The 24,990-nt window shown below is 58.1% G+C and overlaps 1 protein-coding gene across 2 annotated transcripts in view; it reads right to left on the minus strand.

Moving 5' to 3' along the window:
- PLXND1 (plexin D1) overlaps nt 1–24,990 on the minus strand; it is a 52,676-nt gene continuing 27,686 nt past the window's right edge. For both annotated transcript variants that reach the window (XM_021922684.2, XM_031663091.1), the window contains exons 9-36: nt 23,829–23,933; nt 21,251–21,340; nt 20,955–21,048; nt 19,512–19,666; nt 18,779–18,930; nt 18,021–18,120; nt 17,788–17,927; nt 16,893–17,060; nt 16,725–16,815; nt 16,257–16,520; nt 16,001–16,150; nt 15,025–15,139; nt 12,519–12,626; nt 12,313–12,425; nt 11,350–11,454; nt 10,724–10,854; nt 10,178–10,376; nt 7,947–8,093; nt 7,640–7,796; nt 6,652–6,755; nt 6,498–6,561; nt 5,451–5,485; nt 5,094–5,198; nt 4,372–4,535; nt 3,216–3,363; nt 1,870–2,010; nt 1,411–1,485; nt 1–1,222 (exon numbers count right to left, since the gene is read on the minus strand). In XM_021922684.2, coding sequence (XP_021778376.2) covers nt 1,106–1,222; nt 1,411–1,485; nt 1,870–2,010; nt 3,216–3,363; nt 4,372–4,535; nt 5,094–5,198; nt 5,451–5,485; nt 6,498–6,561; nt 6,652–6,755; nt 7,640–7,796; nt 7,947–8,093; nt 10,178–10,376; nt 10,724–10,854; nt 11,350–11,454; nt 12,313–12,425; nt 12,519–12,626; nt 15,025–15,139; nt 16,001–16,150; nt 16,257–16,520; nt 16,725–16,815; nt 16,893–17,060; nt 17,788–17,927; nt 18,021–18,120; nt 18,779–18,930; nt 19,512–19,666; nt 20,955–21,048; nt 21,251–21,340; nt 23,829–23,933 — 3,537 coding nt within the window. In that variant the 3' untranslated portion in view covers nt 1–1,105. The remainder of the gene's footprint in view (nt 1,223–1,410; nt 1,486–1,869; nt 2,011–3,215; nt 3,364–4,371; nt 4,536–5,093; nt 5,199–5,450; nt 5,486–6,497; nt 6,562–6,651; nt 6,756–7,639; nt 7,797–7,946; nt 8,094–10,177; nt 10,377–10,723; nt 10,855–11,349; nt 11,455–12,312; nt 12,426–12,518; nt 12,627–15,024; nt 15,140–16,000; nt 16,151–16,256; nt 16,521–16,724; nt 16,816–16,892; nt 17,061–17,787; nt 17,928–18,020; nt 18,121–18,778; nt 18,931–19,511; nt 19,667–20,954; nt 21,049–21,250; nt 21,341–23,828; nt 23,934–24,990) is intronic.

The following is a 24,990-nucleotide window of genomic DNA, read 5'->3' on the forward strand; positions in this document are numbered from 1 at the left end:
TAGGTTTGTCTGTCAGGCTTTTATTATAAAGAAGATTCCAGAGTCCCGACTGCCCCCCTCCAGCCCCCATGGGCTCTGAGCCAGTCCCAACACTGGCTGAGTTGGCTGCAAGGGGCTTGCATGGCCCATCGGCCACAGAGGGTCGCTTCTGGCAGGAGTGGAATGGGTGGCGGTCTCAGGCGCCAGGGGAGCTCTGCCAGGTCTGCCCGCTCTCTGGAACAGTCATTTCCAGTGTTGCATGGGGAGCCTCTCGGGACCCCTCCCCGGGTCCTCTGCGCAAGCGGCAGCTATTCACAGTTGGTGCATGATACTTTTTTTAACATATAAAAGCTTTTTTAAAAAAAAAAAAAGTGGTGCTATCTTTAGAAACACTTTCAGCAAAATCAAGTAGCCCAGCTACAGCCTTGGTGCATCTTAACCCCTCTCCTTTCCCTGGAGACGGGGCTCCCAGCTCCTGTGCCCCCCGCCCCTCCCCTCCCCCCTCCCTGCTCCTGGAGGAGCCCACAGAGCACCCCATGGCACGGGCACTGCCCACTCTACCAACAGCCGCCCAAGCAACAAAAATCTGACACTACTTGAAACTGTCTGTGGCCAGGATCCTCTTTGGGTGAGGGGGAAGTGGAGATAACATTTTGGGGGTTGAAGCAGAAACCAATCAAAGGTCGGTTCAAGAAGGGCTCCCTGCACCAGTGTGGATGAGGTAGAGTTTCTGGGCTGCAGCCTCCGGGCTGGTGGCCTCCTCTCCCCTTCTTTGTGCTTGGCTGCCTGGATGCGCCGGGCTCTCGGCAGCAGGACCAGCTGGAGGCTGTGAAGCGAGTGGGTGGGCACAGTGCAGGCCATGCTGGGCAGACGGGAGAGTCTGACCAGCTCTCTGGCCCCCATCCCGGAGACTGATCTGGGGATAGGTGGGAGGGGATGGAGGTGCCCAGGGGTCAGGGCTGGGGCGCCCCTGCCTGGCTAAGAGCAGCCCCTCCTCCTGCCCATGCCCCAGACGTCTCTGCTCAGTATTCCCCAGCGTGAGTCACAGACACGGGGCAGAAGATCAAGTTGAGGCCTAGGGGCGTCCGTTTCTCCCCGCAGCAGCCTGCCCAGCTCTCCATGTGTCTCAGGCCTCACTGTAGCACTCGTAGATGTTGTCCTCCATCAAAGCCACCACTTGCTCAAACTTGTGCTGCAGTTGTGTCCTCCGGGCCGTGGGGTTGGCCTCCAGCGCGGCCATGATCTGAGGGGAGCAGCGGAGTCAGCCGGGCCATGGCGGGTGGCCCTGCCTCAGTTCGTGGGGGAGAACACAGCCCTGAATGTCCACCACAAGTGACATCCGTCCGTGAGGGGCAAGCACCCTGAGATGTGTGTACTTGAGTAGGAAGCTCACCTGCCCCGAGGGCAGATGCCTCACCCTGGGGCACTCACCTGCGGCCGATACCTCTTGGCGTACTTATAAATCTCTGCCATGGCCACATTGGTATTGAACTCATTCTGGTATTTCTATAAGGAGGCAGGACGGGGAGGAGGACGTTAGCCCAGCGGTCAAAGCTGAGCCGGGCCCCAGCAAAGCCAGCTGTTTACACAAATACCCCCAACTCCACATGGCCCCCACAGCACAGTTCAGCGATGAGGCCCCTCAAGTCCTGTGAAGACAGCTTCCCGGACCCTGACCTCCAAGCTCCTCTCCATCCAGAGGGTGCTCTCCTGCCCCCACGCCTCAAGCTCTGGGAAAATGCGTGACGAATTTGCAGGCTGGCAAGAGGCCACGGCCACTTCTGAAATGCCCGCTGCGTTCCCTGCCCTTACTCCAGTGGAGGCATTGAGGCCCAGCCCCCCCCCCCCTGATCCCTCAGCTCGTCAGGGACCCCCCGCGAGCCGCCGCACCCTCGACTCCTCGGCCAGATGGGCATTCATCTCCTGCTCGCTGAGTGGCGTCATGTCCTGGATCTGCTTGTAGTAGCGCTGCACGATCTTCCGGTACTCAGGAATCTCCTTGGCGTAGAGGAGCTTGTTGGTTGGTGAATCCTGGGCAGAGAAAAGCGAGGGTGTTAGATGGCTGCTGAAGAAAGGACGGATCTGGTCGTTTTCTGGATGAGCCCTCATCCCTCCTGCCACATAAGTGACCTTAGCAGGCCCCTGAGGCCCAAAGAGTCTCGCCCAGTCACTGAACGTCTCTGTACTCAGCCGGCCCCAGACCAGGGGCTCCTCACTGTGCTCTGTCTGCCCCGCCTACTTTCCCCAGGATTGTTAGGACAATGACCTGGGGGGAGGGAGGGGCTACTTCTTTCAGGGGGAAAAGCACTGGCGTGCCAGCTCTTCACTGCCCGCAGCCCGTTCCATGTAACAAGGATGTGTCCTTCTCAGGGTGATAGGTCTTGGTGTCTAGGATTTCTGGAAGCCTGAGTGCTGGCTCAGTGGAATGTTTCCCACCACATGCTCCTAACGCCTGAAAGAAGTGCCAAGAACACTCCCAGTTTCTTTGTCAGTCACGGGCATCCTGCCTTCGGAGGCAGTACGTGAGAAGTAGTGGAGCGATGGCATTTTCTCTTTCCCGTGGTCTATCTCTGAAATGCATGGGCTACATGCAGGGCCACGCACGACCTGGACCAATCCTGCAGTGCCAGCTCTAATGATACAATCTCATCCCTACTCACAGCAAGCGGGTGCTTTCCCGCCTCCCTGTCTTTGCCTGTGCCGTTCCCTCGGTCTGGAAGGCCATCCTCTTTCATCTTCAACCTCTAAAGCCAGACAGAGCCTTGTGTGCCCCCAACCCACCGCATGAATCTCAAGAGCTCCTAGTCACCTGTCACCCCTCTGCCCACTCCTTCACTGAATGCTCGCTTGAATGGCTTTTGACTTTTAGGGTCTGCTGCCCAGAGCCTGGCCTGGTTTTCAGATGATGTTGTGCCTGACTAAGCAGGCTGTCCAAGCTCATACTGGCTTTCCCACACCAGGTTCTCTGGCCTGTTTTCAAAGCCAGTGCCAGGCACAGCCATGGCAGGTGCAGTTGGTCTGCAGCGATACAGAGTTTCTGATGGAAGGTACTGGATTCTAGGTATCTCCCTGTCTGAATGAGTCACTCATCCCATATGCCCTAGACCTGAGCTCTTTCGGTTCCCCTCCCAGGATGATCTCTGAGCTCAGCCTCAGAGAGTGGAGGAGGCCACCCACGGTCGGCACCCCACTCTGGCCCTGTGCATGGGCCTGGCCTGGTCCTGGGAACAGCCGACCTTGCCCAGCTGCAGGTCAGAGATGGAGCAGGCGTCGATGAAGGCCTGCGCGATGACTGAGAGGCAGGCGTCAATGTGGTCTGTCTTGTCGATGTCAAAGACAAACTGGGGGTTCTTCAGGATGTTCACCCAGAACCGGAGAGGAAGGCTGTGGGGTAGGGTGACAAAGGCAGTGAGGGTAGGGTGGGGTAGGAAGCAGTCAAGGGACAGTCATGGAGAAGACAGCTGACTTTGTCCCTCAAGGGCCTGAGGTTGGGGCCTTGTCACAAGATGTAACCTTTGGGAACCTTTGGGGTAGCAGTGGGGCTGAGAGCCGGGTTTCCTGCTGGAGCAAGGCAGGAGCTGTAGGGCTTAGCTACACCCCCAACCCCCTACTGATCCTCCAGCCAGGTCCTGGTTCTCATTAGAACCAGGTGCCAGCCCCCGGGCACCCCTGGCTCCTCCCTGAACCCTTGCAGGCAGCAGGAAGTCCAGCATTAGCAGAGCAGCTGTGGCAGGGCTGTGGGGGGCAGGGCCTGGAGCTCTGGCCTTGTCCTCGAGAGGCCAGAGCGGGTAAGCAACACCCCCAACCCCACCTCAGGCCACCCGGTGACTCAGCAGCCTGGGCATGTGTACCCCCAGAGCTCTGGGAAGCTGCTGGCCTGCAGAGAGGCGCCTGGGCTGGTGGTATTCTTCCTGAGGGTCAGGCTGGGTTTCCAGCAACTTCTTGTGGGGGTGTGTGACCCCGACAAGCTAAGAGGTGCCTCGAAGGAGGGCTACCAACTGGGTAAGGGATTCAGATAACGTAGGGCCGAGCCAGGCTCTACTGTCCCAGGCTGTGTGGTCTTGAGCAGGTACTGCTTCTCTGAGCCTCAGTGTGCTCATCTGTGAAGGCACCCGCCTGAGAGGGGTGTGGGAGAATGATAGTAAGGGCAACACCTAGACCATGCTCTGGGCACTCTTCTAGTTAATTCCTACCATTAACAAGGGTTGCATTTTACAGTGGAGGGGAAACTGAAATATAGGGAGGCTAAGTCACTCATCCAAGAACACACAGCTAGGAAATGGCAGAGGAGGGCTTGAGCCCAAGCAGGCGAGGCCAGAGACTAGACTCTGAACCCCCTGCCACGGGGGCCCCAATGGCACAGTGAAGTCCGCACGGCCCCCACCCCGCCACCTGTTGGTCTTCCAGATGTGTAGGGTGTCGGGGTCCGAGATTCCCCTCTTCTCAGCCTGTTCCTCCAGGAAGTCGAAAAAGTACTTGACAGCAAGTGGAGGCTTATCTTCACGGATACTCAGAATGGCCTTGAACAAGTCATCCAGAAACTTCTGCAGCGTGCCCTGCGGGGGAGTGGGGTGGCCGCCGTCAGCCCCGGGCCACGTGCAGAGGGCTAGTGGGCACCCTTGGTGGCTCTGCAGAGCTTGAAATGCCCAGGCTGCTGAATGAGGGAGCCACGCGGCATCAGGCTGGTCACTGAGCCTCTCCGGCCTCAGTTAGCATCCGAAACTTGCCTCACAGAGGCGTTGAAAGGACTAATCAAGGCATTGGCACATGTAGTCGAGAACTGGAGGCACCAGAGTATGGGCTGTGGGGTGCCAGCGCTGCCACTGAGCCACGTGGCCTTGGGGACATCACTGACCCCTCTGGGCCACTGCTGTACCCTGTTACGTGGGCTAACATAGAGTGTCTGTCAGGCATTTTTCCTGGCTGTGAGAAATGCCTCCAGTGGGACCCTAAGCCTTCAGCCTCTTGCCCCTCCAGCCCCACAGGGGAAATAGGAAGAACTCACACCCCTCTTCCAGCCGTGTGTGCACAGCTGGCCCTGAGCAATGACCCTCTGGGGCTGGGGCTGGAGCCTTGTACCCACTGCACGGAGGGGAGACTGAAGCCGGACCCACCTTGGTGGAGAGCAGGCGGGTCAGGTAGATTTCCGGGAGCACCTTCTTGCGATGGCTCTGCCGGTGAGACTTCTTGGGCTCCGCCAGCTCGTCCGTGGGCAGCACCTGGGAGGCCGGGCAGTGGTCAGTGTCCGCACCAGGCCCCATCCTCGGCCGCCTGTGGGAGGTCTGGCTCTGCCATGCTTCTTAGCACACAAGGGTTGTGGTTCCCTCCTGATTCTGGGCCCCATCCCTACTCCCCCACCCCCAGCCTTTCTCAGGGCCGGGAGCACTTTTCCCAGAGGCCCAGGGCCACAGAAAGCCAAGGCCACACCCACTGAGGGGCTGGATCCCCTGGGGCCGAGGTTGGGCACTCACCAAATGGAAATACTTCTCTGTGTCCAAGTCTTTCACTGCGAGAGGAAAAACACAATAAATAAACATGGGAGAGGAGGGGAGAGAAACAGCAATGAAGACAGAAAGATGGGGAGAGAAACAGAAACAAAGACAGAAAAAGAGGGCAGAAACAGAAACAAGACAGAAAGATGGGGAGAGGGAAACAGAAGCAAGACAGAAAGATGGGGAGAGGGAAACAGAAGCAAGACAGAAAGATGGGGAGAGGGAAACAGAAACAAGATAGAAAGATGGGGAGAGAAACAAACAGAGACAGAGATCCAGAGAGACAGGCAGAGAGAATGAGACAGAGATGCAGAGACTCATGGGGAGACTGAGTCTGGGAGAGACAGAGAGAGAGATAAGTGAGATCCAGAGACACACAGAGAGTGAGACAGAGAGAGAAAGACACACACACACAGTGACCACAGGGATGGAGGGACTTGGAGGGAGGAACAGCGGTGGAGAGAAACAGAAAGATGCAGCCACGGGGGAGGAGAGGCCTCAGGCAGGCAGAGGTGGCTTCCTTCACCCACCCCACCCCTGAGCCCAGAGCTCCTGCCAGCCCAGACTCCCAGGCTGCTGGGAGAGACCGAGACTCTGCTCTCAACCTCAGGAGGGGACCCCGAGACCCAGAGGAGCCCGGGCTGGCAGGCCTGGCAGCCAGGCGGCTGTGCCTGGGGCGTCTGAGGCTGTGGAGGGGGCACTTGAGGCAGGGACATGGCCCAAGGCTGAGACGGGCATGCTGGCCCCCCTTCTGGCCTGGCCACTGCCCAGACCTCCCGGAACTGCAGCCCGCCCTCCCGGGGCCTCTCTCCAGCTGCCGCAGGAAATCAGCTTGAGGAGGCCTGGTGTGGGCCCTGCCCCAGCAGTACTGGGTCAGAGGAGGCTGGACCCGCCCAGTCTCCACCAAGGAGGCCTCAGCCCAGGCCAGCCGTGACTCTCGGACCCTCAGTTTCCCCACAGGGGCATGGGATGGAAGCCCCTGTCCACATGCAGTCTAGGCTTCCTTCCCACGTGCACCCGCACTACCTCGGCCCAGTGTGTTGTCCTTCTTGTCTATGAGACTCATGGCCAGTGAGGCACCTTCGGGGATCTGATGGGAGGGGAGAGGCTGAGGTCAGAGGCTGGAGATCGGGGTGGGGGCATGAGGGTGGGGAAGCAGGGCAGGGGGGCAGGGCTGCACCTTGTAATGGGCCAACGTGTTAAGCTTCTTGCGACCGTCTTCCACCACGGAGGTGTCGTCCAGGTCCCGAAGGATGTAGCTCTGTGTGCTGGAGGCGAACCACTCTGGGGGACAAGGAGCAGGCCATCAGGGTCTGGGCAGGGAGCTGGGCCTGAGGGGTGGTTACTGGCCCAGCCACACAGGGAGAGGCCTCTCGCTTTCTCCATGGACAATGAGGAAAGCCATACCTCTCTCTGAGCCCCCATTTTCCCATCCATAAAACGGAGAGGGCAGGAAAGAGCTGGGGGAGAGAATGTGAGGGTACACAGTGAAGGTGCCAGGGTGGAGGGCACAGACGAGGAGCTCTGGAAATGGCCTTGTCTGCAGGGTTGTTAATGTTACAATTGCTGATGAAACCCTTGGCCTAACCAAGAATCCTATAAAACCCACTCCAGGCCCCACGTGGTGGCTCACACCTGTAATCCTGGCACTTTGGGAGGCTGAGGCAGGAGGATCGCTTGAGCCCAGGAGTTCAAGACCAGCCTGGGCAGCATAGCATGACACTATCTTTACAAAAAGTAAAATTAGCTGGATGTGGTGGTGCACACCTGTAGTCCCAGCTACTCAGGAGGCTGAAATGAGAGGATCACTTGAACCCAGGAGGTGGAGGCTGCAGTGAGCTGAGATTGCACCGCTGCACTCCAGCCTGGGTGACGGAATGAGATCCTGTCTCAAAAACAAACAAACAAACAAACAAATAAACCCCACTCCAGCATCCCTCCTTTAGGAATTAGGAAGCCTTTCCTGAAGGCTTTTTGCTGTTGTCTGTAGCTCACTCACACTGCAGGACTTGTCTCCCTTTGTTTCTGCCGAGGGGGCCTCATTGGATCCTCGCAGTGTCCCCACATTCATGCACCCATGCCAGGTGAAAGGAGTGTTTCCCGTCAAGGCAGGGGCTAGCCCCGGCTGAAGCACCTGACTCGGGGTCTCTGCCCCCATTCCCACCCACCAAGGTCGACGTCCTCTGCACGCGGCCACTGGGAGTAGGGCACATTCTTGCAGAAGGCCTCCAGGATCTTCTCCTTGACCTGTGTCAGCGTGTCAGTGTCCATGGCCCGCACGCTCAGCGAGTCCATGCCACAGCCCTGGAAGGACACGTTCAGGTTCTGCAAGGGGAAAGTGGGAGAGAAAGGTCAGTGAGTTGCTGCCATCACTATGCCGGTGCCCAGGCAGCCATGCCCTGCCCAGGAAGGCTGGGTCAATGCCGTAGGCCAAGACGCACCAGCCCTGGGACCCTCCCCACCCTGCCGACTCACCCGGGGCTTGGCCTCGATGTTCTCCCGCAGCAGCCACTCCTCATTGAGTGTGTAGCGGGCCTTGCCCGTGATAGCGTCGATGGAGCCCTTGTTGATTTGCTGCTTGATGGCGCACAGCAGCAGGAAGAATGGCTCCCCCACCGTCTCCTGGGGTGCACGGGGGTATCAGGGCCAAGGTCCCCTCTGTATTCCAGCCCTCACGCCTTGGGCCAAACACCTTCACGCCCCCGTCCCCCAACCCCTCAGTCTCCTTTTGGATCCTGGTGTAACACTCTCCTCTCCAGGGTGTCTCCACGGACCCTAAGCTTGTGTTCATTAAACAGCACCAGTTGTGGGTGGGGGCATTCATTGCCTCATCCCAGCGACCCTTCCGGATACGCAGTATCATCTTTACTGTGCAGCCAACAGTGCCGAGGCTCAGAGAGGGCAAGTGACCTGCCCAGGGTCACTCAGCTGGGAAGCGGCAGGGCAGGAATCGGACCTGGCTCGGCTGACTCCCAAGCCTGTGACTTTCTCCTAAGTGGGCGGCCCCAAGGGTGAGTTTAGGTGGACCTGGAACACCGATGTGGCCTCGACCCCACTCGCAGGCTGATGACCGTGGAGTCTCAGGCGGAATGAGGCTCAAAGTCCCTGCTCTTGCCCATCTCCAAGGGTGGCCCTCCAGGCAGTGGCTCTGCTGGACCCACAGCCATGAGCTGATTCTCAAGGCCATTGTCCAGCAAGGGACCCAGGTGTTCTACTGGGATAGTTTTACTTAACTACCCACCAAAATTGATTTAAAGAAAAATTAAGTACATAATAGTATTAGGCAGATTTGGCAAAGATTACGAAGGCAGCCTGCCAGCCCAAGTCCTGGTCCAATTCTCCAGGTCTGGGGCGTGGGAGGCACTGATTCCCTGCTTTCTAGAGGAGGAAACAGGCTCACAGGGGAAGGCCTGGCTGAGGTCACAGAAAGAAGCCAGGGGAGTGAGGTCCAGGGTCCACAGTGGCCCTTGTGGTTCCTGATGGCCCACAGTGAGGCAGCCCGCGGAAGGTGAAAGCACCCCAATGGCCCCTCGCAGGCCCTGCCTCTGCTCCACCCCACTACCCCCTTCCCCCAGAAGGGGCCGTGGGGCTCCCTCAAGCCCCCGGCTCAGGGGCAGAGGCCCCATTTGACAGAAGGAAACCAAGGCCCAGAGAGGGCAATGAGTAGCCCAGAGTCACACAGCTGGGATGTGCCAAAGATCAGACTCAAGCCCAGGACATCCTGGCTGGGTGCAGTGGCTCACCCCTGTAATCCTGGCACTTTGGGAGGCCAAAGCGGAAGGATTGCTTGAGGCCAGGAGTTTGGGACCAGCCAGTGCAACAAAGCAAGACCCCCATCTCTTCAAAAACTAAACAACAACAACAACAACAAAACAGAACATCTGAGGCCCTGGTTCTGGGCTCCAGGCAGGCCTTTGCCTTTCTCCCACAATCCTCCAGGCAGCCCTCTACCCTCCGGCACTGTAGGGCAGCTGGACGGTGGGACAAGACCAGAGGCTGAGCAACCCTTGCTCTGCAGAAGAGAGCTTACGGGGGTCCTTCTGGCAGAAGGCAGGAGGCCCTGCCTACCAGGCCCACCCTCTTCCCAGCCTCTGCTCTCATCTGGAAGATTCTCTGGCCTTCCTTCCATTCCTTCCATGAACATCCCCTCCTCCTGGCCTCTACCCTCCTGCTGTACCTGATGCCTGGAGCACCCTCCCCACCATCCTCGCCCGGCCCACTCTCTGAGGTCTCAGCACAGGGTCGCCTGCTCCAGGAAGCCACCTTGAAGCCTCCAGACAGATGGAGGCCTCATGAGCTGCGCTCTGCTGCAAGGCACTGGCCACTCTGTATTTTGTTTCCACGTCTGGCCCTTAGGGTTAGGAGAGCCTCAAGGGCCAGCCAGGGGCTGATTTCATCTCCTGAATCCAAAGCAGGGAAGGGTGGATGACTGAGAAAACCACGGATGGGACAAGGCCCCTGACACAACCTCTGTTATGCCCCAAGCATCTGTTGAGCCCTTGCAGCAAGCCAGCCAGGCCTCCCCTGGGCCATGGCTCCCCGCTCTGCATAACAGGCCCTACAGCCTGGCCTGTCTCATGCGACACTCCCTCCTGGCAGAGCTGGCCTGAGGGTGCCAGGGAAGGCCTGGGAGGCCGCGGGGTCACTGCTGCTGCGTCCCTGCCACAGCCCCCGCCTGGGCTCTGTCTGTCCCCGGGCGGCCTCACCCGCAGACAGCTGTACATGCAGATGGACATCCAGTTGGTGAGCATCTTCTCCACCACAGACTCTGTGCGCCGCAGCATGAGCTTGGGGTTCTTGGCGGCCGAGGCGTCAATGAGGTCCACCAGCAGCTCCTTCATGATGCTGGTGTAGTACTCCAGCTTGCCGTGCAGCGCGATGGTCAGCAGCGAGGCTAGGCTGCACCTGCGAGCAGGAGGCAGGTGTCAGCTGCGCCTTGAGGCCCTAGGAGCTGTGGGTCCCAGGGTCTCAGTGCCGTCTCATCCCTGGGCCCAGCGGTCCTAGGAGTGCCTGTGTGGGTGGGTCCTGCGAGGGGTGAGTGGGGCTGGAATCCTCCCGGAGAAACACCACCTTCTTCTATGTCCGCAGCAACCACCGTGCCCCATGAGCCAAGGTCTCGGGCATCCAGGCCCAGGAAGGGCTGGAATATGGGGGTGTCAGGAGCCCCAGAGCCCCAGGACCTAGGACCTGATGCTGTGTGGCCTTGGACAGGCTCCTCTTCCCTACCCCACCCCAGTCCATCACAGCCTGACCTGTCGCGCACCGCAAAGTCCTTCTGCTGCTCCAGCGCATGGACAAAGACGATGAGGAAGTGCTTGTTGTTGAGTAGCGAGGAGAACAAGCTGATTCCCTCTTCCATGTTGGGCCGGCAGCTCTCAGGAATCTGTGGGAGCAACTGGTGATGGGGTGTCCAGAGGGGCCCAGTGTCCCTGCCTAGCCTAACAGCCAGTGCTTATGATGGCTGCTTGTATGCCTCCTGGGATGGGGAGCTCATTACCTTCCATGGTGGATGCCTCCTAACCTTTGTGGCAGGGAACAATGGCTTGGTTGAATTGAGAAGTGGGGCTCAGAGAAGGGTGAGGGTGCCTGAAGATAACCTGGCATCCCAGTGTGAGGGACTCTCACCTTCCATTTTCTAAGCAGCAGGCGGAGTGGGTGTACGAGGGGGTCCAATCCTCTGTTTGCTCTACCTGGCCTTAGGGGGCAGCACTTAGAACACCCTGAATGGCTGCCTGAATGCCTCCTGGGATGGAGGCCTCAGTACCTTACAATGGCAGATGCCTCCACATGACAGGGATCAATGGATTAGATGAACTGGAAAGGGAGGAGCAGGGTTGCCCGGAAGTAGCCCACTGTGTGTGGGTTGGGGGGTACTCACCTTCCACTCTCCCAGCAGTGGGTGGGTCTCCTGTGCCTGGGAGCTGCCCTGTGAGTTGAGGGTCTGGGAGGGCAGCACGTAACGCTCTTCATAAAGGGAGGAACACTGCAGAGACAGACCCCCAGCATCTCAGTGGGGCTGGACACCCCCTGCTGGCATGCAAAGGTCACTCATACAGAAAGGGCACCGGCTTGGGCTGCTGGGGGAAACTGGCACAGAATTAGCTCCCCATAAAGGAATAAGAGGCAGTGGGCCACGCCCGGGGGCTGTGGAATTCCAGGAGTATGGCCACACCAGACAGCACAAGGCTTAAGGGGAAGCAAAAGCAGCTCCATGTGCAATGGGGGAAACTGAGGCAGAGAGGTTGGGAGTCTAAGCTTTAGCCTGAGACTGGGAAAAGCCACTGGAGGGTTTCGTGAAAAATGATGTAGTCAAACATGGGCTTGCTTTGGCCGCTTTGTGGGGAATGGTGTGGACAGGGGACGGAGGGTGGTACCACCAGGAGGGAGCGAGGGCAGTGGACCCTGGAAGGGCAAGGGGAGGCGTGACAGGCATGGAAGGGGTGGGGCAGGAGTCCATTGGACAGGAGGAGGGAGTGTAGAGACCAAGTGAAGCCTGGTTGGGAAGAGGCACAGGGAGGAGAGAAGCTGGCTTGGGACAGCCCTGGCCACTTCTGCCCCACCTTGAAAAGGGGAGAGGAAGGCCCAGCTGGCCAGGAGAGTGGGGTTACAGCTGGCTTCCGTGTGGACAGTTAAACATCAAGTGAGCAGAGAATAAGAGTGAAGAATCTGCCTCCAGCCCTCCACCCTGTGGCAGGCCAGGGCAAGTGGCCAGGACGGCTGTGGACAGCTGTGCAGGTTTGGCACTGCTCAAGGGACCCTCTAGGCTGGCAGGGCTCAGAGAGGTTGAGTTGCCTTGAGGTGGCTGGCACAGGTTCAGGGGCAGACTCAGGTTCGGGCTGACCTTGGGGAAGAAGGTGCGGGTCACGAAGTGCTTATACTCCAGGAAGGGGATGCCCTGGCTGCGGTTCAGCTCCTTGGTCAGATCTGTCATGTCTGTCTGCAGCTCAGCGAAGCCTGGCGGACACGCGGACAGCCATGAGTGGCCCGAGAACCCATCCCCCAGGAGGGAAAGTGGAGGCCCAGCCCTGCAGGGTCCCAGCCCATTACCTTTGCGGATTTCCTCGCGGATCTGAGATTCCATCTCCTCCATCTGCAGCAGCGTCTTCTGCCAGTAACGCTCAGCACGTCGGCTCTTGGTACAGAAGATGAATAGGGCTGTGGGCAGTGGAGAGGCAGGTCAGGCCTCTAGTGCCCTTTGAAAAGCTGTATGCAGGGCCTGGGGCTCTGCTCGCTCCAGCTCCTCTGGGCAAGGTGTGGGAGGAGGCCCTGCAGTCCTCCCTCCTGGGCAGGGTTGGGGTTGGGGGTGGGGACTTGCAGGGAGCTCTCCCATGGGCAGAGGGCTTGGGGAATGGCCAGCAAAGCAATGCCTGATGACCTGTTCTTAGAAAAAGAAATGTGTAGTGTTACAGCTCTGTTAGAATTTGTCTAGCCCCCTTAAAAAAAAAAGAAAAAGAAACAGGAATACGTGTGTGTGTGAAATAGTGGTTAACAGCGGCTTTCCTGGGTGGGAAGATTCTGGGTGACTTCTGTTTACTTTCTGCTTTTGAGCATTTTCTATTCCTTCTACAATGACCAGGTGTTACTTGTAAATTAAGAAACTTTTAAAAGCAGATTACAAAGCAGTATTACATTATAACCTTTTCTGGGGTGGGGAGGAATGTATATATAATGTATTAAAATATCTATTAATATATAGTATTTTCAGAAAAAAGACTGGGAGGGAATATACAAAAATACACAGGGTACTAATGATGGGTATTTTTTCCTTTTATCATCTTTCAGTTTTTCCAAAAATTTTCTGCATTGAATATACTCACTTTAAAAATAAAACAGCTTTATTGTGATATAATGTACATACCATATAATCCGGTGATTTAAAGTGTATACTTCAATGGTTTCTTTTCTTTCTTTTTTCTTTTGAGACAGAGTCTTACTCTGTTGCCCAGGCTGAACGAAGTACAGTGGCACGATCACAGCGCACTGCAGCCTCCACCTCCCAGGCTCAGGTGATCCTCCCACCTCAGCCTCCTGAGTAGCTGGGACTACAGACTTGTGCCACCATGCCCATGCAATTTTTGTATTTTTTTGTAGAGATAAAGTTTTGCCATGTTGCCCAAGCTGGTCTTGAACTCCTGGGCTCAAGTGATCCACCCACCTTGGCCTCCCAAAGTGCTGGAACTACAGGCACCAGCCACTGCGCCTGGCCTAATTCAATGGTTTCTAGTATATTCACAGAGTTGTGCAACCATCACCACTAATTTTAGAGCATTTTTACTGCCTCAAGAAGACCCATAGCCATTCAGCAGTCACTCCCCATTCATGCTCTCCCTAGTCCCTGGCAATCACCATTCAGCTTTCTGTCTCTATGAATTTCCCTATTTTAAACATTTCATATAAACGGCATCATACAATATGCAGCCTTCGGTGAGTCTTCTTTCGGTTAGTGTCATATTTTCAAGGTGCATGCCCATGGTGACATGGATCAGTACTCCACTCCTTTTTATGGATAACTGTCCATTGTATGAATAGATCATATTTTACGGAAAATTTTCTATTGTATGAATAGATCATATTTCATTTATCCATTTATTGGTTGATGGACATTTGGGTTGTTTTGACTTCTTGGTTATTATAAATAATGTTGCTGTAAACACGTGTGTATAAGTTTTTGTGTGGCTACGTTTTCATTTCTCTTGAACAGATAGCTAGGGGTAGAACTGCTGGCTTGTAAGTCATAGGGCAATTCTATGTTTCACATTCTAAGAAACTGCCAAAATGTTTTCCAAAGCGGCTGCACTTTGTTTTATTCCCTCTAGTAGTGTAAGACGGCTCCAGTTTCTCTGCTATGTCGAGTCTATTACTTTCATGACCATTATTTTAACAGCGATACAGCCCACCAGACATGTAGGTTAATTTTCCCTGAGTAACCTTTCCTTAAGTACCTTCAGTAGCTCTCTATTTTTTTTTTTTTTTTTTTTTGAGACGGAGTCTCGCTCTGTCGCCCAGGCTGGAGTGCAGTGGCCGGATCTCAGCTCACTGCAAGCTCCGCCTCCCGGGTTCACGCCATTCTCCTGCCTCAGCCTCCCGAGTAGCTGGGACTACAGGCACCCGCCACCTCGCCCGGCTAATTTTTTGTATTTTTTTAGTAGAGACGGGGTTTCACCGTGTTAGCCAGGATGGTCTCGATCTCCCGACCTCGTGATCCACCCGTCTCGGCCTCCCAAAGTGCTGGGATTACAGGCTTGAGCCACCGCGCCCGGCCAGTAGCTCTCTATTGACTGGAGAACATGGTTCCAAATTTCTCTGCTTGAGATTCAGGGACCTTGGCCTGGGCCCAGCATGTCCCCCAGCCATCTAACATCTTCTACCCATTGGTGCTGGAGAGGGGCACACCTCCCCCGACCTCTGGGTGCCTAACCTGTTCCCGTGGCCAAGCCTTTGTTCAAGCTGCGCCCCATCCCATCCTGCCTTCCTCCATCTGCCAATCTTCAGAGGGGCTGGGGCAAGGTGGCAAGCCTGCCCTCCAAGGTGTCCTGAGGGTGGGGCTCCTTACCCACCACGGAGAGCAGCAACAGGACGCTGCAGATGACGATGGACACAACGATGGCCGTCTCGCTGCCCCCCAGCTGCAGTGTGGCGATGGTCTGGTTGAAGTTCCCTACCTGGATCTGTGTAGAGGTTGGGGAAAGGGGTTGTAGCTCTCCTAGACTTACACTCTGGTTCTGCTCCTCATTTGCTGCGTGGCCCTGGGTAAATTACCTAACCTCTCTGAGCCTCAAGTGCCACCCTGATAACATGGAGATAACAATGTCCACCTCCTGGGGACACTGGGAGGGCTAAATGAGGGCTTGTCAAGCCCTTGGTCCTGGGCCTGGCACAGAGGTGGCTCAATACAGGGGGCTGTGATTATCATTACAGCCTGGGAGGAGTAGTGAGTGAGCCAGAGGAAGCAGTTCACAGGGCCTGGCTGCTGTCCCCAAGTATCTGCAGGGCTGCCCTGGGACCAGGGGGTAGGTGAGGTATGATGACTCAGAGGGCAGGACTGGGACTGAGGTGCAGGTAAAAGGAAGCTTTCCCAGTCAGAGCCATCCTGGGGTGGCACATGTTGCTTGGGAGAGAGTGAGCTCCCCATCCCAGGAGGCATGCAACGAGATACAGTGCAGAAAAGATCCCACGTTCTGGCCTCTCTCTGCTCCTCCTGCTCCCCTGCCCTCCATGCCTCTATATGGTGCCTGGCAGCCCAGGCTCTAGGACAGACACCAAGTGGCGTAGGGACAACTTCTTATGGTTTCTGATGGTCCAGGTCCAGATGGGGCCCATCACTGACCTCAAGCAAGTCACTAAGTTCTTGGGCCTCAGTTTCCTCATCTGTCAAGTGGGGGTATGAAGCTCTGCTTTGCTTTGCTGGACTGAGCTATTGAGCATGAAAACGCTCAGTGAATTCAGGTGCTGGGTAACGGGCAGATGCTTGGCAGATGGGCCAGGGGTGGCGGCCGGGTCTGCCCTGCTCCGGCACCCCATCCACTCACTGTGATGGGCAGCTGCCCCTCGGCTGCACCCAGGGACTCGTTGACCGAGCAGTGGATGATTCTGTCAGAGACAATCTGGATGTCGCAGCTCACTTGGCCTATCTTGACCCGGTACTCGTGACTCTGGAGCCCCAGGCTGTCCTGCTCCTTCTGTGGGTGCAAAGGGGGAGAACTGTGGTGTGGGGAAGTGCTCCCAAGGCCCATGGCTGAGGCTGGCTTGCTGGCCCCCGCCTACCCTGGCCCCTTCCGTGCTCACATGGATGACGAGGGTGAGAGGCTCCCCAGGGTGGTGCTTGATCCACTTCTCCCTCTTGGCCGTAGAGAACTGTGGGTTGGGGAGGTAGTCCAGGCGGAACCTGCTGCCCCGCTGTGCCTCCTCCGGGTCCAGTAGCTCCTCAGTCACAGCCACCTCGTCTGCATAGGCCCGTCCATTGATGAAGAAGTCCACTGGTGCCGATGCATTGCTCAGGGCCCCGGGGGACGGGCAGGTGATGAGAGTGGAGTTGAGAACCTTGCAGAGCTGGGGCATGAGGGCCAGGAGCCAAGACCGGGGTGCAGGATGGACGGATGGACATGGAGAAACGGGGGGAGTGGGGTTTGAGGAGACACAGAGGCAGAGGGAGGAAGAGGGGACAGAGATGCAGTGGGAGGAGGCCTGGTCAGTTAGGGCCCTGGCTGTGCCTGGGCCACCCCCTCCCCGCCATCAGGCCCCTGACTGCCTCACCGTGGGCTCCCGGCCAATGTGGTGGACGGCCATGGACACATTCTGCACCATGTGGAAACGCTCACCAGCCACCGTGATGGTCCTGCCGCCACTGCGGGGGACGGCAAAACCTATCAGTCCACCTGCAGCCCCAGAGAGCCTGGGGGAAGGGCGGGGTGCCAGTCTTACCTGACAGGGCTGCGGCGGGGACTGATGGCCGTGATGACTGGGTTCTGCATATACCAGAAAGTGAGGTTGCCGTGCACGCAGCCCCGACGCTCGAAGCGCACACACACAGGCACCGGAGCCGGCAGGGCCCCCTCAGGCATGGTGCAGGTGATGCTGGTGTCTGTGCGCCTTGGGGGAGCAGCAGATTATCAGCAGGGCCTGCCTCCTGCTGCTCACCCACCGCCAATGCCCCTGAGACCTGGGGCACAGGCCCATGCACTTGGCCTGGGGTTCAAGGCCTCCTCGACTGGTCCCAACTCATCTTAGCACCTAGCTGTTTCCTTATACTTCCAAATTCTGCCCCATCCCACCTCCTCCGGGAAGCCTTCCCAGGTCTTCTCTCCCACCTCCACCCCTGGTGAAGCCTCTCTCCCTAGATCCCTGAAGGCACTGACTTTTCTCCCAATCCCACTGGATGTTCCTACTTCCTGTGGGTGTGTCTGCCCTTCCCTTGAGGGCTATGTTGTGCTCCTCTTGGTGTCCCAGCAATGCCCATTAGTAGGGTCTGGTAAACAATAAGTGCATAATAAAGACAAAGGTGTTTCGCCAAGAGACTCCAACCACACCCCTGGGCCAGCCAGAAGATCTGAATGTGTGCAATCAACACCATTCTCATTACAGCTATCACTTATGGAGCATCTACTGTATACCTAGCACAAAGCCCTTCTTCCAATTACTGGTACTATTCTTGACAGCTGAGGAAACTGAGGCTCAGAGAGAAGTGGCTTGGCTTAGGGGACACAGCCAATGAAGACTCAGGTGAGGCTTGGCTCAAGGATGTCACCTCCAGCCCACCAGCCCCCAAGCCCGTTGATTTCTCTGGACTAGAAGGGGTGGGTCAGGCCCAGAGGCTTACATGAGCTCTGTGCAGGGGTCTGTGTCGTTCACCAGGACCTGGAGCTCAGAGCCTACATGGAGGTCATTCCCGTGGATGGTGATCCTGGTGCCTCCGGCCTTGGGGCCCATGGGAGGCTCCAGGGAGTGGACCAGGGGCAGCTGTGGGAGGAAGGCAGGTGTTTGGGCCTTGGGCCAGCCCCCCGGGAGCGTGCGTGCTGGGCAGGTGGGACAGTGGGCTGTAGCCCCCCTTACCACGTAGGAGAAGCGGTCCCGGGACTTGCCCTCCTTAGAGGCGTTCACAGTCACTATGTCTGAGAGTGGCCCTGGGGCTGGCCCCGTGACACACACAATCCTGAGGGGAGGTGCTGTGGTCAGTGGGAGCGGCCAGCAGTCCTCAGCCCCCATGGCCACCCTGGAGCCAGGCTCAGGGATTGCCCCATTCCATGCCACACCACACTTCCAATGCCTTCTATGTATAATTTACCCCATGAGTTTCCCACAGTTCTGCAACTATAAGACAAGGGGCTGGGACAAGACGGTCTCTGATCATGAGAACGTCTGCTGGGCTGGTAGATGACGGCTCTTCCACGTGCCAGACGCACGGCCTCCCGAAAGGAAAGCCAGCTCAGTCTCTGCTCATGCATGTTTCCTAGGACCCCTCTGGGCCAGTCACAGATCTCTAAACCATGCCAGTAGCCCCAGCCTTTTTAATTTTAAATGATTTTCCTCAGAGCAAGGCTTAGGTGGAAGAAGGGCTGGGCTAGGGCAGCCTGTGAGAGCTTCCCAGAGGAGCTGGCATCAGAGCCAGAGCTGGAAGGATAAAGCAGATGCCCCAAGCAGAAATGGCAGGATGTGTGGTGGGAATGGCTTCGGCACAGTCCCCGAGGCCACGAAGCAACAGGCTTCCAGAAAGCAGCAGAGTGAGGACGGAGGATGGGGAGGGAGGGGTGAGGACAGAGCAGAGGCTGGCACTGCGGGAGAGGGTGGGTGGGGGCACCGTGGCTACTCACTCCTCCGACACCGTGTATCTGTCAGGCAGTGGCTCACAGGCCACACCACCAATCCACACGCCGTGGGCCACGTCACTGAGCCGCCGGCCCAGGTTCCTGCCTCGGATGGTCAGCAGGGTCCCGCCATCCAACGGGCCACTCAGGGGCTCAATCTGCCAGGTGACCCGAGAGAGGGGCGAATGGGGTCTGAGGCTGGAGGCCAGCAGGCTTCTGCCCACAGTCACAGGCACCCAGCAGGGCACGGGCATGCTTAAAGGAAGGTCTGGGGGCTCAGGTGGGGCTGGGGCAGTGGCCACTTGGCAGGTCACTGTGCTGCCAAGGAGGATATGTGTGTGCATTACTGAGCCCATGTGGGCCCGGGGATGTTACTTAGGGGTTCTCCTGGAGGATGCTGAGGTCAGCTTCCAGGGGCAATGTTTGGTCATGTCATTGGTGGCTTTAGTGATCATGGTTTCCCCAAAGCTAACAACGTTCAGCCCTCGGTGTTTCCTCCACGCCACACTTCCAATGCCTTCTATAATTTACTCATTTCCTTATTTATTACTGTCCACCTCCCCCACTGAAACGTCAGCTCTGTGAGGCAGAGCACTTCCTTTTGTTCACAGGTGATACTGCACCCATGAGCCGGTGTATGTGCTGGTGTTCGAGTCCCCAGGGAGTGGGACGCTTGTGGACGCTGCCTATGAGCTGTGCCGGAGTATGGGTGCCACGTGCCTCCACTGGGCGTGCTTACCGCGCGGATCTCGGGGGCGGGGCAGGTGCCAGGCATGGGCTGCAGGGGCCCCCGCAGGCGGCAGCCGTCGCTCCACACACACAGGTGACCCAGGTCCTCGCGGCCCAGGCACTGGGAACAGTCGGGGCTGCCCGTGGCACAGTTATAGACCACGACTGGGGAGACACGGGGCAGCTCGGTCAGCCCCGCTCTGTAGTGCATGCCCCATCACCGCTGTCCCCTCCACACTCAACAGCTGTCAAGAGGTCTGCACCCCATCATTGTGGTGTCCCACCCAGAGGAAGTCCTGGTTCTGGGCGTCAGGATCCTGTGAGGTTCTTAGCCCCTTCCCCAAACCCCGGGGCCTGTGCTGAGCACAGTGCAGCCCCGGCCTCACTGATTTCCTTCCCCTCACAGAGACTCCAGCTGGGAGCCTGGGGTCAGCCTCATTTTACACAGAAGAGGCTGAGGCTCAGAGAGGAGGGACTCGCCTGAGCTCACAAGGCCTGTGGGTGTCACAGCCAGATCCCACCCAGGCCACAGTGGGTCTGATCACTCCCGGCAGGGCCGCAGGCACGATGCCAGGGACCCCTGAGTAATGTGGGCTATGAGGACTTGGGGGCTTCAAACCCTCCAAGTAGCTCAAGGAGGAGGGCAGGGAGGGTTCTCTGGGGCCTTGGGTGTGCAGGGCCATTCTGGGACCTTCATGGTGGGAATCTGGAGGGCACCACGTCCACCAGGGATGCCTGAGACTCCCCATGAACAGAGGAGCCCCTGGAGAGTGGACCCAACACAGTCACAGCAACTGCAGAGCCGCCACTCGAGGGGTGCTGACCACACCCCAGATGCCACGTTCAAGGCTGGGCGAGCCCCGGCTCATCAGGTCCTTCCAAGCTCTGCAGAAGGACTGTGTCCTCTTTTCTTTTTTTTTCTTTTTTTTTTTTTGAGACGGAGTCTCGCTCCGTCGCCCAGGCTGGAGTGCAGTAGCTGGATCTCAGCTCACTGCAAGCTCCGCCTCCCGGGTTCATGCCATTCTCCTGCCTCAGCCTCCCGAGTAGCTGGGACTACAGGCGCCCACCACCTCGCCCGGCTAGGTTTTTGTATTTTTTAGTAGAGACGGGGTTTCACCGTGTTAGCCAGCATGGTCTCGATCTCCTGACCTCCTGATCCGCCTGTCTCGGCCTCCCAAAGTGCTGGGATTACAGGCTTGAGCCACCGTGCCTGGCCTGTGTCCTCTTTTCTATGGGAACAATCAGGCCCAGGAAGGCAAGGGAAAGTATGCATGGAGACCCCAAGGCCTAGAGCCTGGCATGGCATGGCAGGGCTGGGATATAAGGCTCTGTGTGTGCTGGGGAACAATGGGGTGGGACATCTGCAGCTTTGGGGCAACCACTGGAATGAGTCGCACAAGGCCGAGCCCCACCCACCACACTGAGGCCATGTGGGGTGGGTGGGGGTGCCCACCTGTCATGGGCTCAGGGCTGTCCAGGAATCGGGCTGGCCGCCCCTTTAGTTGGAGGCTGAGTGGGAACACCTGGCTCTTCTGGGTCGTGTGCAGCTGCAAAAGGGCGGAAAAGAGCATAGGGGGCATGGGTAGTGCCTGGGGTTCTGCTGGGGATGGGTGTCATGGAGGCAGATGAAGTTGGGGCTGCTGGGGATGGGGGAACCAGAAGGCAGAGAGAGGCAGGGTGGGGTGAGAGGTACAGCATCTGGACTTATGCAGGCCCGTCCTCCACCCATGCTGGAGTCACCCCACTCACCACCACCTGGTCACACCGTACAGCAGACTCATTCACCCACACAGCCTCGAAGATCTCCTCCAGCCCAAAACTACACTCCAGGGCTGCACCCTGTAGGAAACAGGGAGTGGGAAGCGGGTTTGAGGAGAGCCAAGCCAGCACGTGTCGCCCTCTAACTCAAGCAGGACACCATGGGCTCCTGTTGAGAAAAGTGGGCTTGGTTGAACTGTCAGACCTTTGCCCGGGCTGTCCCATCCCCCAAAATCCCCTTCCCGGCCATCACATCCAATGTTTGAGGGAGGCAAGCAGTGCAGGAATGCCAAGGACTTTGGCCTCATGCTCTCAGCACCACTAAAAGCCTCTCCAGCACCCCCAGTGATCTAACCAAGAGGGCCTTGTATTCAGTTCCTAAGGCTCCACTCCCAGCGGGGTTCCCCTGCTCTTCGAGCCTTCCCATCTCCCATCCTGCCCTACCAGGCCCTGCCCAGACATGCCCTGACACCCAACACGGCCAGGCTCCCCTGCCCCGGCCTTTGCCCGAGCCCTCCCCTAACCTGAACAGCTGCCTCCCTTTCTACCACCCAGCAAAGCTCAACACAGCCCTCAGAATCCAGCTTAAAAGCCCCCTGTTCTGAAGCCTTCCCAGATGCTCCCCTCAAATCAAAGGGGTGTACCTCACTCAATCCTCATTCATTCCCTCAGCAGCAACTATTCAGGTGTCTGCTGGGGCGCTACGACGCTCCTAGAGCCGCCCCAAACCCTGTGTGCCAGGCACCACCCTTAGCCCCTTGCCTGGCTGTTGACCTGTCCCCTCAACAACCGGGGAGGGTCAGGGCTGGGCCTCGGCCTCTCTGACACCACCCCCAAGGGCAGCAGAAAGCAGCTGAAGAGCCCCGGTCTGGGTTCAAACCCCACCTCTGCATTTCCCAGCTGTGTGACCTCATGCAAGTCGCTCCCCTTCTCTGAGGCTTGGTTTTCCTGGACAATGGGAATAGGGTTGCTGGGAAAACTGGAGATTGTGTACCTCAGGGGGCTGCACACTGTAGGGGCCTAATATGTGCTTGCTATTGTTAGTATGCAGGAGGTATCCAATAACGTTTGTGTCATGAGGTTCAGTTCCCCAGGCTCATCTGGCCCTCTCAGGAGCAGCACCAATACATACTTGCTGAGTGAACAGACTCAGGTTTTGTGTATTACGCCAAGCCCCCAGCCAGCCGCATGGCAGAGCTTCCTGTTTATGTCCCTGTGGCTGGCAGATGTGACACCCTGAGGACAGTGCAGGTCAACCTCCCTGCTTCTGGGGTCCCAGCCCGGAAGCTAATACAGGAAAGTGGCTGCTGACGGGGCCAAAAGTCCGTTTTGTGCCCTGCCACGCTGAGCTGGAGACAGGTCCCTCCTCTGAGTCCTCAGCCACCTCAGAACAGCACACCCAGCCTGTCCCAGGGCTCCCCAGGATATAGGCTCAGCGAACAGGCCCCCACCGCTGGGCCTGCCTTCGGTATTCTAGGAGCAGGCCCCGGGGGGGCAGGAGGGCAGCCGCCCCTGCAGCTCAGTCAGAGTGGAGACTGCCCCACCACACAGCTGGGAAGAATCGGCAGGACTCAAGTCAGGCCCACACCTCCCCATCCCAGGCGCCCACGGCCCAGGGGCAGAGCCATCCTGCCCACTCGCCCAGTCCCCTGGCTGCTCCTGGAGGTGCTTGCCCCAACTCTTGCAGGGTGGGGCTTGAGGGATGAGGGCAGGCCCCACCCTAGCCCTCCCAGAGCTCCAGCCCCTGCCACGAGGCTTCCCGACACATCCCAGATGCCCGGCACGTGGTCCCCACGTGTGAGAGCCCTCACGGGCCTCAGCTCCTCCACGGAAGTAACAGATGGCGAGTTCCAAGGAGCTGGGAAGGGGGGTGGCTGGCACGCCTCCAGGACTCGTCAACGCTTCTCACCCAGGACGCGCCTCCAGGAGGGGTCCAGAAAGGAGTTGCGTCCCCCACCCCGAGACCAGATGGTGGGGGCGGGGCTAGTTGCAAAGACGAGCACTGGATAGGGAGTCCAGGGCTAAGGACAAGTTCAGCTCTGTGCTGTGTGATCTGGCGTCATCTACTTTTCCTTCCTGGGTCTCATCTTCCCCATCTGGACAATGGGGAACGGGGTGACCGAGGGGTTCTCTAGTTATTTTGCAGGGAAGACATGGAAGCCACCCACGGGGCAGTGGGCTCGGTGGTGGGTGGGTGTGTCCAGCGTCACAGCTCAGGCTAAGGGAGGACAGGATAGGGCACAACACGGGCAGTGTCCACCCTCCGGCTACAGCACGGGGCAGGAGAGCCTGGGGGCACTGCCTTTCCCTTGGCAGCTGTTGGCCCCCGGCTTTCCCCCTTGGCCTGGCCCTCACCACTTCCTCTTCCTGCAGCCCCATGCAGTCAGAGTGAGGCTTCCTCACGCAGAATGTGGAAACTCAGAGAAAGAAAAGCAAAGCCCACACAGGTGCCAAAGCACTGCAGTGGGCCCAGAGCAGGGGTCACACCGGGACATGGGGGCAGTTAGTGGCCTGCGTGCTCCCTGGCCTCCTCCTGGCCCCACCCGGCGCTGGCCTGACCCCTACTTACCTGGAAAAAGGCAGTGTTGGCCAGAGGCACCAGGATGTTCTGGGAGCCACCCGTGGGCACGGGCGCCAGGGGTGAGAGCAGGGTCCGGGGGCAATCCTGAGGGCTCTGCAGAGGAAACAGGAGGAGAGGGTGACACGGGGGCATTTCAGAGAAGAGGCAGGAGGACTCACTGCACCCCAGCCTGCCCAGTGCGGTCCTGCTTTCCTGGGGAGAAAACACTAGTCATTCAGTCCTAATGGCCACCACCCTGGCCCCGTGCCTCCCAACCACCACCGCCTTCCATCCTATGGGCAGGTCGCATCGGCCCTGTTTAAAGATGAGGAAGGTGGGCACAGGCAGATGGGATAACCCGCCCAGTGGTGGGGCCAGTTTCCTCCATGAGTGTTCCCTGGCCTCAGAGGAGGCTGGGAGGCTGAGCTCCAGGCCCAGCTCCTTCCTGTCTCTGGGCCTCATCTTTCCCAATAGTAGAACAGGGAGGCTGCACCCACTCCCTGAGATGCCCCCAGGGCTGAAATCGTGTTAACACGATTTCTTAACACGCTTCCCGTGTTAAGCGATTCAGAAAAGAGAAACCCTGGGCTTCCAAAGAGCCCATAGGAAAGGCACAGGGAGGGCTCCAAACACCAAGAGGACATTTCAGAGGGCCAGGTACCACCAGTCCGCAGGGAACACCCCTCCCCACAGCCCGGGTACAAGTCACAGCCTCTGGGTGAAGGTGCCAGCCCCAGGAAGGGCCCCGGGCTCATGGGGGGACAGCACATGGTTGGCCCTTGTTTGGCGGTGGAGTTACTGAGGCCTGGCAGAGCAGCTGCTTCAGGGAAGGAAGGAAGTGGGGAGGAGGGAGGGAAAGAAAGAAGGAAGGAGGAATGAAGGATGGAAGGGAGGGAGGGAGGGGAGATTCTGAGCCTCCAAGAGCAGTGAGCTGCCTGAGGGCGGAGGACAGGGCTGGCCCCTGAAGCCCAGGTGCCTGACTCTGGAGGGGCAGAGACCAGGGGCAGGGCTGTTCCCGCCACGTCCACCTTAGTGACTGCTCTGAGCTGGGAGGTATGGATTCCCCAACCTGCCCTGTGTCCTCCAGCTTTGGTGGCCCCAGTGAGCCATTCCTGCCTCCTCCTGCTCCCGAATCTGACCTGCTGGGACCATGAGCAGCGCAGGACTGGGG

The sequence above is a fragment of the Papio anubis genome, chromosome 2, assembly GCF_008728515.1.
Source record: "Papio anubis isolate 15944 chromosome 2, Panubis1.0, whole genome shotgun sequence".
Classification (NCBI taxonomy): Eukaryota; Metazoa; Chordata; class Mammalia; order Primates; family Cercopithecidae; genus Papio; species Papio anubis.